Raw genomic sequence first — 16581 nt, forward strand, 5'->3', positions numbered from 1 at the left:
ATCTTCAGCACAAACATACATCCATGCTTCCCATATGTATAAACGTAGAGTTTACGGTTGTGGTTATTGTCTCACAGATTATAACAGAATCTACATGTTAGAGTAAGAATGTGTGAATCAAGTTGATTAATCCAGTTTAATACTGCTGACCTTTACTTGCACATTGAATGACTTTGAACAGTTCACACAAGTCAACAATGAAACTACATAGATGTTCATAACTCAACACTTAAATAAAATGATAACAAAGATGTCTGTAGTTGTAAATCAGCACATAAACAGTGGATCTGTAAAGTTAGCACCAGCTCTGAAATGAATAAAGATACAGAATACTGTTTTTTCCCTGAATGCCTTCTGGTGTCTGAACATATTGTTTATAATGTGCTCATCTTATTCAAGGCATCAGTATAAATTCTGACTCTAAAGACCCATTACTGTATTAGGCAGCTGATAAGAAACAGAGCTTTCATTAACATCACCTTCAAGGTTCATGGATTAATACAAGGTGTAAACACAGTTCCTCATTAAGGTGTGCAGAGTAAGAGAGCAATAGCAATCCCTCTGCTGCCAAATAATCAAGCTATGTAATTAACCATAACCTGTTCTGTATATGGAGAACAACAGAGCACACAGACACGGAGCTGTTTTCATACAGTTACAGTTTTATTCATATACAACTGGTCCCTGTATACACAGTACACAAGGCAGAAAAACAGGTGTAACATTTCTTTACTGTGAAAAAAATAAAGCATCCTAGTTAAGGAGTAGAAAACCATCTCTTAGATGGAACCATATTACCTGGCAGTCCTTCTGGAGACAAAATACCACAGAAAGAAGAAAAAAAGTAAAGAAACTAAGAGAAAGGAGCAACTGAAATCTGTATAAATAATATTGTCAGCAATTCTCGATTGTTTTATGCTGCCTATCACACCTATTAAGGCTTGCGTTTATAGAAAATAATTTATAGAAACAATGACAATGTACTGATGGTTTAACATTTTTTTCAAGAAATCATGATTATCTGTGTGCAAGCCATGTCCCTTCCTATCTAAGTGCATGCAGTGTGTGCCAGTTGAACTGACTTTATGTTTAACATAAAACAATAAAGTACCAATCTGAAGACTAACACTTGCTAAGTATATTTTCAGCTTTACTGTCCAAAAGGGCCTTGTGAACATATTAGTTGGTAGATTACCTGATATACCATGCAGTAAGGGAAACAGGTTTTCAGAATCTGCCGTGTAACTTTCCTGATGATCTGGGATGTTAACCCCTGACTGGAGTACAGTGCTCAGGTGACCCGAAGGAACAGACCCACATATGTGTGGCATGGAATGGTTATTACTGTCCCTCATCTTTGGTGCTTCAGTGACCATAATACTGAGAAAAACGTAAGCAAGTATGAATCTGAAATTAACCTACAGGCATACTTCATATCAATCTTGTGTACAGGCTGGCCCAGATCTGTGTCATATGGCTATTTAATAACTCTGTACTCACTATAGTTATTTATTTTGTAAAAAATGGAAGTGGTTGCAGTTGTACACAAAGATGTTGGTGTTGCTGAAGAAAAGTAGGGACCATAAGTTAAAACGTATTGTTTTGAGAGTAGAGAGGACAGCAGGTGATCTTTATGCACGTATTTGGTATGAGCCACTTCCTTGTCTGCTAACCTGTAAGCTCTCATGTTCCTTCAGTCATGACACAGCACCTGAAGTATAGGAGCTCTCAATGGTGGACAGTGTCGCATCTAGAATAGTACATTCTGCACTCTGGTGAAAAAGAATGCAAAGGACTTTCCACCTGCCAATCACCATGATGCATATTGTATGGAAACGCACACCAAAATCACTTCAGAAACAGCAACAGCATATTAAAGTATTATATGGTATTTTTGTCCACAAATGTCTATTTTTATACATTTATTTGGAGTGGGGTGGTACTTGGTTTAGCAGTCCTGCTGCATTGTCCTATGTGTGTATTGCATCAACATTCTGACGACCTCCAAGCTTGGTCAATGTCTGTGGCAGGGACTAACTTCACAAAAATTTCATCGGTTGGTTTCCCTTTAGTACAAATGTCTAATAAAAATACACTAACACAAAGTTCAGTGAGCATTCGGTCTTCTATTCCTGTTATTCTGCAATACATACAGTATCCTGCTGAAAGCAATCGAGGCATAGCTGAGACATCTCTATTCAACCTCCTCAATGTGAAATCATCCATTTTCTCAAATAATGAAGCACATGCTTCCAATCAAAAATATGGTGCAAGGGTCACTGTGACGATGTAGGATCAAAATCCCTGTCTGCACTGACTGTGAAGAAGGTTATTATAGCCTTAGAGATGCTTTAGGGTTTGGCTCGGGCAGAAAACCAAGGAAATGGGTCACAATGAATGGCTATCTCAAAATTTCCATAAGGAGGACAATTTTCATTGTACAGCTACAAAAGCAGCGTGTGCTTATAAAGGTAGAAATACATATTCTGACAATATAAACATGATAGACTAATGTTTTATCTTGCTGCTTTGATTATATGAAAAGATTTGCATATTTATTTATTTATATATTTATTCATTCATTCATTCATTAATTTATTCTTCATTGGCTGATTTAATCCCTTTCCACCAGTTGCCTCTTTACAGAGAACATCCTGACTGGTTTTAATAATAACTAACTGAAATTTGGATAGGGCACCAGGGAAATTTCCCTATTAATTTTAGTAATTGGCATGAGACTTATTCACATCTACCTGAGCTCACAAATTCACTACACATGAGGTCACGGTAGCCATTGAGTAGCCTGGCCCAGATACCCAATTACTCAAGAGTACTTTTTGGTTAAATGACTTGCTCGGAGTCCTACAATATATGCAGATGAAACCTGAAGAAATCCAAACCTGGACTACAGGAAGCAGCTTTTTAGCAACTGATAGCCTTAATGCTTTGTGTTAACTGCCACACATAAAATAAAACAGTCCATTCGTATACTCAGATCAAAACCCAGGCCACCTGGAAAATGCCATACGAGTGCCTCCTGTAGGATTAGGGTGACTAACTAAATGTATAGGACTCTTGCATTGGCCAGGAGTTGAACCCAGGTCAATTGCTTGGAAGCCACAGAAAAGCAGTGATGCAGAAAAAATAGAACAAAAGTGTGGACAATTATTCTGGCAAATGCTGAAATCAAAAAAAAAAAAAAAGTCAAACACAGGCAGCCCTACAGGATGGGAAATTGATCTGTTGGAGATTTACAAAACTGAGGCTAAATGAGGGCCTGGATAAAAACATTGAAAGGATTGATACCAGGTGCTAATGAATGCTGGAATTGAGAAAGCGGACAGCACAGTGCATTATAGTGGGATGTAAATGACTTGCTGAGGATGATATACAGAGAAAGAAAATACCCATGCATCATAAGCAGGGGACTACACTGCCGAGTATGGCATCCTTCGGATGAGACATTAAACCAAGGCCCCACCTGTAGCCATGCAGCATAAGTGGGGCACTACACTGCTGTGTGTGCCATCTTTCAGATGAGACATTCAACCAAGGCCCCACCTGCTTGAGTTAGTGACAGCTCAGGTGGATGTAAAGATCTGACAGCACCTACTGAGTAGAGGGAGCTCACTGATGCCCTGACCAAATGTTCCCAAGTTGTATAAATATCACCTCGGGTCTCCCTGAAAACATGCTACAAATCTAGTGTGACTAACCCAGTCAACAAAGCACAATTAAATAATGGACTGAAGAGGCCTTCATGGCAAGTCTGGAAAACTCAATAACAACCATGTTTTTAAATCTCCTAAGATGTGTCTTAAAAATGCATTAATGAATAAAAGGCTTAAAACTAGTTTAGAAGGGAATGGTGTGTCAGGATTTCAGTTTAGCTTACTTGAATTGGAATTTCCCTATCTTTAGCAGTGAAAAGAAGTGTAACATTTGCTGAGAGTTTTGTGAGAAAAGGCAGTAACCAAAATATACATACTCTAACCCTGATTCTGCTCCTAGAAATGATGATGTGGTAAAAGATGTACACAGGCTGTGAGAACATTGACCTAATTGTGCTGTGACATTGTTTACCAAAGCATGGATTGAAATGGGTACCAGGACAATGGTAAGTGCTTAGGGCTGCATGGAACAGGGTTTTTTCTCAAAATGGGGAAGCCTTTCAATACATTATACACACTTTTTAGAATAAGAATTACTCCAAGAAATAGAGGTGCAGTCAAAAAGCACTTGTAGTGAAGGTAATATAGGAATGGTCTAAAATGGAGAGGAGACACAAAGGACAACAAAAAAGAAGCTATCCTACTTAATGTAAGAATACATGGAAAAGAAAGGATTGTGTTCTTTAAGACGAAGTAGAATTGAAGGAGGAAACCTTGAAGGAAAGCTGGTACAAAATGGAGCAGATCACTTGGCTGACAGCCACTCAGCTGAAAATACAATAGCAGTTGAATAATGAGACAGGAAATGAAAATCCTACAATGGGGTCTTGCTTTTTTTCTCATAGTTGCATGACATCAGAGTTTATTGCGTTAAGTAGGTATGTGTACGTAGTGAATCTCTATGCATAAGGATATGGAGGGGCTTTACTCCCCATAAAAAAATCATCATCAGTTATACTCCATCAGCTGTATTATTTGGGCCACCACTACTTTTGGCTGAAAATGTCAGATCAGTGTAGATGCTGGAATATGGCAACTGAAATGCCAAGTAAAAACATAGAATACATGGAGAAAGCCTTGCAGATAAGGTGAGGTCGTAGAGCAAGGAGTTCCTGCTGTTGCACAAGCACAATGCAAGGAAGAAATAACTTGATAAACTCCTGCTGCACATACATGGATAAGAAGACATCAGAATACCCTGGAACACATTGAAGAGTTAGCTGAAAAGTTGCTTAGCATGATAATGTGCCTACAAGACGAACCAAGATGGGGAAAGCAGAAGAAGAATAGTGGAAAGATCTCCAAGATCAAAGTACCAAAAGGTTCAGCAGGCTAAATCAGATGAAGACACATACCTCTGATTATTTAACTCACTGGGCATTGATATAGATGGCAAAATAAAGGTGGCAGGACCCACACTGAGGCTGTTTACTCTGTTTCTGAAGACTGAAAAGGTACAAGCGAAACAAAGGTTTGGGGATTGGCATAATGGTTAACGTGTTTACCTGATAGACACATGGTGCAAGGTTTGATTTTCACCTTTGGAGGAATTGGCTAGCTTAAAATGACTTACAAGAGCAGCTAGCCTATTACTTACCTATGAACATCTGAAGGTAATGAGATGTGCTTACTCTGAGAATAAACAAAGCAGTAACCAAATATTTCAGTTCTATGAGGGTAATTTCATTGGTGGAGAAAACAATGGAAAATATTAAGGGACAGTTTAAAGGGCTCATAAAGGCCTACAGTCCTGAGGAAGTTTAGTCAGGATGGCTTAAATCCATAGGGGGATCCTGCCTTTTCAGTCTAAAATGGAAGATCAAACACAACCTAGATTTAAGCATGGCTATTGTCTGCACATTACACAATGGTCTGGTGAGAATGGGTAGGCTGAAGCTGATGGGAACATTCCAAAGTAGATTAATAGCTGCCTTTGGGGTAGGATGCACTGAACAAATGTAATCATGGATGTCATCCCAGTCTGCGGAGAACAAGAATGAAGAAAGGTTTGGTATTACAAGCAGTGCTGCTTGGCTACTTTATTTATATATATATATATATATATATATATATATATATATATATATATATATATATATATATATATATATATATATATTTTTTTTTTTTTTTGAATCACCTACTAGATGACAGTTCCAGGTGCACTAAAATGGGTGTATTGCTATGGATGTGACATCTGCTTCCAGAAGGACTTGCAGGGGTATATAAAACAGAGACAGTAAGGGTTTGGTACTTAAATATAAAGGTTAATGTAGTTTTGCAATAATTTGTTTGCCTTCTACAGAAATGGTCTGTACAAGTTAGAAAAAGCTTTGAAGGCTGTAAGAATGCTCAACACTTGTCAATGTATACATGGGTCCTAAAAAAGAAGGGTGATGGGTTTATAACTAAAGACACGGTAAAATGAGTAGGATGTAAGTGCCCATCTAAAAAGGCACAGCTATGAATGGACAAGAGGAATTCCTTCATGGAGAGGAACTGTGCAACTGATGGTATATTCCACTGAGTGGCACACAACATTTCAATGAAGCACCAAAAATCTTTGGACCTGTAGAGTGAAAGGATAGCCATACAAGTGAGAAGGATAAGTAAGTACATTGGGGGTTCTTGCCCCCATATGATATACCCCACCATATCCCAGCAATACAATAAAAACAGTATACGGCACTGCAGTACTGGTATTATTAGCATAATAAATTAAAAGACTATAAAAGTTGGAATTATGCCTCAGGCATACATATAAGAGCTGCTTATTGTGCGATATCTTCTGTTTGGCTTCTTTATACATACTTGTACCCCAAAATATGTTTATTTCCGGGTATAAAAAAAGTGAATGTCAGCCCTTTACATTTACCTGCTTTATCTGTGGTAACAGAAAATGACTGTTAGCCAGGTTTTTCTCTTCTACTTTTACACATGGACTAGAAGACACTTACACTTGGACTAGAAGACAAGTAATCACAAAAGTCACATGCTGGGTCACAACACTAAAATGTAATATATACAATGTGCCTTTTTCTGCATAGTCATTGCCAGCATTTTTTTCAGAATATCGATAATACAAAGCTAAACTTTTTTATTAACAGGTTACAAATGCACACACAGTGTGAGAAACTTATATACACCACTGACCTTTAAAGAGGTAACATAATACTTATAAAATAAAGGGAAAGAATATGAACCACGAGACTGATATATATGGAGGGTTGTATATCTGTCAGTCGCTAAGTGCCTAGGAACTGACATTGTGTCACATAGTTTAGAGACAATAAACATTTATTTTGCTGAATATTACAAATATTGGTTCAAAGGGTGATAAAAATGAGACTTATAAGTTACAGTCCCATGGTGAAAAAAAATTCTTTTCATATGGATTTTAGTAGAGTACTACAATGAACTCTAAACACACTTATAGCAGCACCATATCTGGTTCCTTGTACAACCTTCAGTTCATCTGGCTTCTTCACTGGTACTCAAAATACCATTGTGTTTTTGCTGCCCTTAGCTAGTGGCAGACAAACTGGGTAACCTTCTCTCTTGACTCCCCACAGCCAATTTTAGTCATAAAATAGTGCTGGAATGTAAATTTTTGGAGGTAGAGGTTCACATGTTATCTCCTACTCCGTTTCAGCACATGGCCTCCCTATTTTTCTAGTAACAAAGACCTCCTCTTAAAAGCCAATTTATTATCAAATGTGGCAGATATAATGACCAGTGATTGGCTAAGGCCTTTAGTCTCATCTCCCTGGTACAGAAGAAAACCTTTCCAGTATCCTGTTTTCAAGATATCAGCATGGTCTTATAGTGCAAATATACAATTCCTGTGGTTTCTTCTTAAGGCTACATTTTTCACGAGGCACTATTAGGCCAGAGTGTGCCTTACATTTCAATATGCGTCTTTTAAAGCCCTTTCCACATGTCTTGGAGCATGGTGTCCAGTCTCCCACTTCCCACAGAGGGCATGGGTCACCACATACTCTCAACACATTTGGTTTCTGAGAGGAGTCACAACTGGATGCTATCTGGCCATAAGAATCACGGCACTCTACTCTTCTCTTCTGCACCCCAGTCCCACAAGTAACAGTGCACTCATCCCAGTCCCCTGAGGTCCACTTTACAGAAGGAGCACTGTAGACTGGCTTTGTTGAGGTGACCTTATTGTAGTCTGATGGAATTTGGTTGCTGATAATGGCAGGGTTTATTTCCTTTTTCAAAGAATGTTTGTCATCCTTTGTGTCTTTGGGAATGTAGAATGAATATCTGACACGTGGTGGTGTCATTCTGCCAACAGACAGAACCTCAATAATTAGGGGTTCCTGAATAGGTCTGAAGGCCTGAAGAGTCTCAACAGCAGTTGTCGTGCCACTGTATCTCAGCACACTCCCCTTGATGATAATATCTCGCTCCACAGCTGACACAATAAAGTGTCCATTCTGAAAATATTTGCCATTCCCGTTCTTCACAGCAAGATAGTTGTCATCACCTGCCATCCCCTTGTAGCCACGCTGTCTGATGTCGATGTTTGATGCTCCCACTGGTATCTTCACAATGAAATTATAACCATGGCTGTGAAAATAAAATAAATTAATGTGAATAAGAATTCAGAGGAACACAGTCACAAGCAGTCAAAACTTAATGAAAAAATAGTTTAATATTACTGTTAAAACCTTGAATTGTAATTGCACCCTCCCAACATACTTCAATGTAGGGTGTTCTCTCTCTTTGAGAGGGCAGTGCTCTAGGCATCTTTTACAACCCCTTCTTCTCCTACCACTATGAATTCAGCATTTGTAAAACAAAGACTGCAAAACTGATTAATGAGAGAAGAGTCAAGGAAACGCAGCATACAAAAAGAGTACATAGGACCTTTGATTTGAAGAGTACCTTTTGGGAAGTTGGCCACCCCTAAAAGGAGACAAAGTAGCCAGGAATTTGTTAATTTGTGTAGATAATAACCTGGCTTTTAAGCAACATGTGTCTAAGGTTGTAAAAAAATCATTCTATGCCACTCAACTTTCAAGTAAGGACACGGCATCTAGGTCCAAGGAAATAATCATGCCACTGTACTCAACCACAATCAGACCAGCTTCATGTCAAGTCATTGAAGGTAATTTCAGTGAACAGAAAAATGTAAAACCTTTCTGTGAAATCACCTTTGAAAACCTCAACATCCTCCCTGCACCCTGATGTGGGGGACACCCCACATACCCCCAGACTTATATATACCAACTCTGAGGTCACAAAACAGTGGTGAAAAAAGCAAACTCCACTATTAATGAAAGTAATTTCAGTGAACAGCACTTGTTCTTTTTATTTACCAAAATTATTTTCTCTGACATGCCCCCTATCAGACCCATCATTGAGTATAATACCCTCTTCGATATGTAACTGACAAGGCACATGCAACAGCTGAAATGTCCACAGAGGTTCTTCACAAAGTGAATACAGGGTGTACACACAATGCACTATGCAGATCACTTGAAAGCCCTACCTCTATACTATGTTTTCTGCAGACTGCTGAGAGGCAATTTATGTGTGGCATGCAATGCATCCTTGGATCCTGCTCTGATGAACCTTTTTCATATCTGCAACATGATCTGTACCAGAACTACTAGATGTAAGCATTTAAATTTTGCTTGAAAATTAAATAGGACATGCTGGAGGGAAAGGTGTGTATCTCAGAGAATCCTCATTCTCTGGAATAGGCTTCCTATCCATGTGAAGCAGAGCCCTTCCCTAACCCTATTTAATCGCAAACCTGGAACAGTGGATTTAAAATGGGAAATTTATCCCTGGTCTGATGCATATGCCTCTGGACAGAGGCAGCAGTTAAATCATGCCCTAACTCACATACAACACTTAAAATAACCTCTAAGACATAATAACTCATGGGAAATGTTTTGGGTTGCATGGCTAGGCTTATAAAAGCCCCAGTGGTCATTAGCCTAGTATACACTTATGAATCTATGAGGGTCATAGATTTCATGAATACCAGAATAATTAAAGGTGAAATGTCTTTTTTTTGTTTGTTTGTTTGTCTGTTTATAAAGGAGAGAGGTTATATTTCATAAGTTCAAAAACAATCAGGAAATAGGGAAATTCTTTGCAAAAAATATTTATACTCTGGGCAGAATGCAGTGCCAAGCTACAATCCATCTGTGTAAGCACAATTACCCAAAGTGGTGTCTGCCCTCATGTACAAATTTTTTTAGAATAAGCAGTGCTGCAACATAAAATAAATGTCTGAAATGCTTATAGAAGCACAAAACAGACTGCAGAAAAAAGAAAGAAATGTAACATTTGCCATTTGGCGATATTATTACAAAATTAGGAAGTCAAAGAGCCCAACTTTAACACTCAAATGCCCACATCCTGTCTTCCTTTCTACTGTTCTTTCATGTATAAAATTTAAGAAACATTCAGCATGATTTTATAAAAAAAAAAATACATGCTGCATCAACCAGTACCTCTACTCTATCCATAGAAAAATACCTTCTGGCATCATCTAAACTTGACACATGACATGATAACAGAAATATCAAATGTATTACATATGCAATTACAGATCAGGGATTATTTTAGCTTGGAGCAGTAATGTCTTTGGTGATATTCATTCAGGTAATCAAGTTGAGATAGTTTAAATATGCCAACATTTTCTAAATGATCGTCATATAACGTTTATCGATTATTAATCAATGTTTTTATATTATGTTTAATTTGTTATAATCATTCAAACTGCAGAATTTTTTTATTTTTGAAGATTGTAAAATTATTGCTCTTAAAATATTTTATAATAATTTGGACATTTGTTGACATTCAGCTATATAAATAATATTCACAGTTCTGCAAGTGGCTTTAGCTTTAAAATTATACAGTTTCCCAGTAACTGGGTGTTCAAATAAAGTCTCCTTATTAATAAATGGACATGCTTTACATAGCCCACACTGTCTTGTCTTCGACTTTATTTGAACATCCAGTTATTGGGAAACTGCATCATTTTAAAGCTAAAGCCACTTGCAGAACTGTGAATATTATTTATATAGCTGAATGTCAACAATGTACAGCATTTTATGTAGGCAAGACCAACAATATGTTTAAAGTTAGGATTTTGCAACATCTTTCCTGTATACAGAATAAAAATATACATAATGCCCTCTACAAACACACAGAGGGCAATAGTGGTCATCAGTTTAAATTTAGAGCGATTTGTAATATTTCACTTAATAATATAGGTGATATTACTGAAAGAGAGGAAGTAAGGTGGATTATTGAGCTATTTGCTCATAGAACACCAGGACTTAATGAATATATTCCTATGAAACCCGCCCTCAGAGAAAGGAGGGTGCAATATAAGTTTTGATTGGCTAGTTTGAAGTAAATTGGATGTTTAAATACAGAATTAATTATTTCCTTTGTCTGAAGGGCAGAGCCCGAAAGCGCTTATATTTGTTCAATATTGCCTGTGAACTGTTTTTATTGTTTTATTTAGTTCTTAATTAAATAGTGTTTTACTTTGCACAGTGGTGGTCTGCACAGTTTATTTGCCTTGAAGAATTTTTTGTACTTAGCAGACCTTTAGTCGGTTTACCCCATTCTTCTTCTTTTTCATGATTTCAAACCAGCCTACTTACACAATCTAGTTAGTCAGTACCATCACAGTAAAACATTTATTATATCAAGGAGGGGACTACTGGAGATCTTCTAGGTATGACTGAAATCTGTGGTGAAAAAGGCTTTTATATTCCTACCCACTTCTCCCAACTCTGTGGAATTCTCTGCCACAGCAGTTTAGGAACCACTCCACAATGCCAACGTTCAAGAAACATCTTAAAGAGTACTTAAGAAAGCTTGTGATTTGGTAGCATTGCCTTTTTTATTAGTTTTTATGTTTCGTTCCAGCTATTGTGCGTGTGTTTAGTTTTACCCTTTACAGCATCTACAGCCTGACTAAGCTGCCTTACAAGTAAACTGTAATATTTGAGGAATAGTGTGCAAGATGGTTCAAGGATGGATGATGAATCACAGTATTATTCCTTTATTACTCTAGCCTTAAATGACAAAATCCACTTTTATTCCTGTACTTATTAATTAGCTTGGTGGCATGGTGCCACAGTGCTTTGGGTCAACTTTTCAAAAGAAAGAAAAGGAAGGAAAACATTTATTTTCTGGCATATCCATACATTTCTGGAGCTTTTGTAAACCCCTTCTGTTGCCTTAGGGGAAATATAATTAATCCTTTCAACAATACTAAAATGAACAACTTCTATATAAAAAGTGGGAACAGTTGTTAACATTCAGGAATTTAGAAGGTAAGGCCTGTTTATGTGTGAAGTTTAATATATAATCAAAATGATTACAGAAAATAAACCTCTCTTTCCTTCCTCCTGCAAATCTTTGCATGATACAACATCCAGCAAATGGAGCTACACTGTGGTACTTAGCATATTCCATTCAGCTGGGACCTTTCTGCATACTGTGCCTTACCATGATGCATTGCACACTGAGCCTTGCTGTAACTCTGTAAACAATGTACCTCAGTGGCATGCTCATCATATTTCAATGATCTATGACATGCATGTATAATTTGTGTCATGGTGGTGCTGCGGCAGCGTTGTCGCCTCACAGTAAGACGCTGTCCAGTTCGATTCTCAGCTAGAGCATGCGTGAATGGGTGTACCTCCATTGAAGGTTGTGCATCAGGCCTGGCAAGCCGGTACATAAAAATCAACTGCCAATCATTAGCAGACCTGAGTTCCGCTGTGGTGACCCCTAACCGAGAAAAGCCGAAAGACACAAACAATAGCTCACTGTGACTCTGAGCACTCACTCCTACAGTAATACTGTGCTTCATCATCCATCCTTAAACCATCTTGCACACTCTTCCTCAATGTGAGTCTCTGAACATGGTGCCCTACTGTATATCCCACCTGAATAGGATTTACATGTGTATGGCTGCCTCACCATGATGTCCAGAACACTGAGCCTCACAACTGTACCTCACTGTAACCTTTTTATTGAACCCCCTTCCCCAGAATTCTGTGTTGTATTTAAACCTTCCTGTATTCGTAATTCCACTGTGACCAGTAGCAGATTGAGCCTCACTGTGTTCCCCATGTACAGACTGCCTTCCTTTGCTTCCTATGTTACACTTTGAATCCCTGTGCCTCACTTTGAATACCCTGAGGATCACTTTGAACCCCCAAACTGAGTCTCTCTGTGAAGCCCCAAGTCTCACCATGCTTCCCTTGTGTGTTAATCTGACATCCTTGTTTCTTACTCTAGATCTCGGCTCCTTGAAAGAAGTTACACTCGTACAGTAGTAGAATATAAGACCAGTATCACTAGTATAGTAGCAGAATATAAGACCGGTATCAAGTGTATGTGTTTATTCTCAGAACTTTTAGGTTTGGTTTGGAGAAATAAAGAAATGAACAGTGATTCTTTCAAAAATTGATGAATGGAAGAAATTTTCATATGGTAAAACTACCAGTCCTCCATTTCCTTTCTTTCTTTATTTTTTATTTATTTGACATTTGTTAACTGGGTTAGTCCAACTGAGCCGGAAACCCATTTTCAGTGGAGACCCAAGAAGAAAAGCTCCAAAGACAAAATTGCACACATAATATCAACAGTAAAAAAAAAAAAAAAACCATAAGTAATCTGAGTTTTACATAATAGTAATAATGACATGACAGATAGGAAAAAATACAGAAATATGAAAAGATTGCATGCCAGAAAGAAAATACTTTTACAAAAAAAATTACAATATGAGAAGGTGGCATCAAAGTGTACTGTATATATTTACAAATTAGTCAAGGGCAGCAAAGGTAATAGATGGAAGGAGTAGAAGACAACCTATGAGTTGCAGTAAACAAACAACATAATGCAATACGAGATAGACTAGAGATTACACTATTAATAGAAGTAGTGGATACTGAGGCGTGTCATTACTCAGTATAGTAAAATTACTTATAAAAGGGAGATAAAGGGGAAAAAATAAATTATTAATGTGTTTATGTGGGTGAGGTGATTACTGAAGAGATGTGAGGTAAGGTAGGAGTTTTCTCTTTTTGTGGCTTCATTTTGGTATCACTAATCTGAATCTACATTTTTCATTTTGGCATTTGTTAAGTATCTTACACCAGCTATTTTTTTTTAGTTAAAGCAAATGGGCACTGTGCCAAAAACACCTGCAGTCACATCAAGATTACTAGGAATGATAGCAGTTTATAGTTATGCTCAACTATAATTGTGCAGCATACTAGCTCTGACATTTAATACAGCTGATCTGAATCACCAATGTGCCATGCTTTGGTAAGGATGAACATTGTTAATACTGCATACAGCTTCAAAACAAAAGGTATTAAAAAGTTTCAGAATCAAATCAGAACTGAATGCATAGTAAGATATGCCCAAGTAAGTTTGCTAAAGATCCTCACAGTGGCTGGCTTATTTTATATAACAGCCTCATAAAAACATGATATTCTGTGAGATTTCACTGTTTTCACCTCTCAAAATTACTCCACATTTGGAAGCAATGACAAATAACTGGCTAAACTTAGTTTCCTGTTTTTATCCTGAATACCCAAAGCTTGACAGTTAATATTCTCGTAACAATAATGCTGACAAGACAATCTTTTTATGTGGAATTACAATAACCCAAAATAAATAAGTAAATGGCACCCTGATGTGGGAGTAGGAGTTCTTTCATCACACTAATTAAACAATAAAATACAGAATGGCACAATTTCACTAAAAGCACAAACACAAAAATCACATAGGGTAAAATGAAGAGAAGAGTTGAACATGCTCAAGTGGGGTTAAAATGTATGAGTTGCATGTCATAATCTGAAGAAAAAAGTGACTGATACTAACACTTTCCTTTTCCTAAATACTGCCCCTTTGTAGTAACTCTGTAATAGCCATTACAATGGCCGTATCAAACAGAATGGATATGAGAGTTACAGAATCACAGCTGGACGAAACAACAAAGTTACCATCACATGACAAGATGGTATGGAGGGTACAAGACAGCTGTGCACACCCGGTCTTATCTCCCTTGGTGTTTCTTGGCAAAATGCTGTGTTTAGACAGTCGCATGTGCTTCCTGAAAGTTAAACGTATCTGCTTTGACTACTTCCATGCTAACACTTGAGGTGAGTGCTAGATTCAGAAAGATAGGCCAGGTAGCTGACAAAATTATTACCAGTTTTATTTATTTAGTTTTTGTTTGCTCATTTATTTATTGATCACCCCTTGATACCTCCTAGATCTCTGCCTATTTGTTCCCTACAGGATAAGGGCCAATCATGGCACAGCTATCATGCAACATAGGGCTGTCAGTTGCTTCTATAAGTGACATAACCACTCAGGTAACCTCTCCCCATCAGGTGGACAAGTTTCCCTACTGGAGATGCATTAGCAAGAGATGCTGCATATGACCCCCCCCACTTAAACTTTCCCCTGGTAGTGATAAAGAGGGAGTGTGTTTTCATTCCTCTTATTCCTGTTCATCATCTTATGTTTCAGCAGCCAGTGGTCTGTACACTAACACTATCTGTTACAGTTTTATTCCCTCTAGTCAGACTATTGATGTTTGAGGCTCCTTTGTTCTCTCTCTCTTCTGCTCTTCTATCCTCCAAATACTCCACACTTTATACTTTGCTTAAGGTTGACCATTACCCCTGCCCCTATATTTTCCTGTCTGTCCTACCTGAACAACTAATATTCTGTGATCTCTATATCCCAGTCCCATTTATCAGTTACTTGGGTATCTATCATGCCTATCACGTCTATGTCCCCTTTATATCACTGTCTGATGATCCTTCATTTTCTTGCCTAAACTTATGGCATTATCCAACAGGACTTTCTACTTCTCTGTCAGTCTTGTAGACCTTGCCATTCTTACTGGGATGCACCTTTGCATTCCAGAAATGTCTGTCCTACCCAAAGAGAGGTGATGTCCATCAGGAACACAGAGTTTCTCCTTGCCATGCCCATCTCCACTCACTCACTCACTTGTTCATCAGTGCATTTTCTGAGACAGGTATTGTGGCCCTGAATCTTATGTCTCCTTGTGCTCCTGGCACTTGGCATCACTAATACTTCCAACAAGGTTTATGTACCCCAACTCTGTGCATGTCCTGGACTCATTCCTTATCCTTCCCTCTGTCCCTTCTTTAGTCCAAATTGCCAGTTCATTGATGCTACATGAACTGTAAAATGTCAACATTCTTGCTATCCATGAAAAGCTTTCTCACTTTGTGGCTTGTATGACTGCAAATCTTCTATTCCAGCAAAACAGACACAAATAGCAATTTTATAAGGGACAAAGCTCTGCTACACCTCCTAATCCCCTGCAATTCTAAATGTGCTAGGTGTGAGATCACACATTGTGGATAAAGACAAATGTCTTTACCCACACTGCTCTGCTGCCCTGCTCTATTAAATAGACCTGTTTCAACAAAATCTGGTAATCTGTAAATCTAGTTTAACAATTTATATTATTAGACTATGGCATGAAGAACAGCGGGAAACCTACAGTGTGCCTACAGCAGGTGTCACTGAAATGTGCGCGCACACACACACACACACCACACACACACACACACACACACACACACACACACACACACACACACACACACACACACACACACACACACACACACAGTATAGTGCACTCACACATATGCACATCAGTGGTGATCCCTGTGCAATGGTATGTGAAGATGCAAATACAGCTACATCTGCCTCACACTATCATCAATACATCAATAAATACATGGAATGTATAATTTGCCATCAACAGCAGCAGTAGCTATTGCAGACTTCATTAGTGGATGACAACTTTTGTGTGCTGCTTTCTAAAGTTCTAAGACTTATAGCA

General features: G+C 38.0%; 1 protein-coding gene across 1 annotated transcript in view; it reads right to left on the reverse strand.

Annotated features, from left to right (window-relative positions):
* Positions 1 to 642: 642 nt before the first annotated feature.
* ADAMTS15 (ADAM metallopeptidase with thrombospondin type 1 motif 15) overlaps positions 643 to 16581 on the reverse strand; it is a 159849-nt gene continuing 143910 nt past the window's right edge. The window contains exon 8 of the mRNA XM_044081136.1: positions 643 to 8258. Within this exon, the coding sequence (XP_043937071.1) occupies positions 7481 to 8258 (778 nt within the window). The 3' untranslated portion in view covers positions 643 to 7480. The remainder of the gene's footprint in view (positions 8259 to 16581) is intronic.

The sequence above is a fragment of the Protopterus annectens genome, chromosome 8.part0 (assembly GCF_019279795.1).
Source record: "Protopterus annectens isolate FY-2018-M chromosome 8.part0, PAN1.0, whole genome shotgun sequence".
Taxonomy (NCBI): domain Eukaryota; kingdom Metazoa; phylum Chordata; order Ceratodontiformes; family Protopteridae; genus Protopterus; species Protopterus annectens.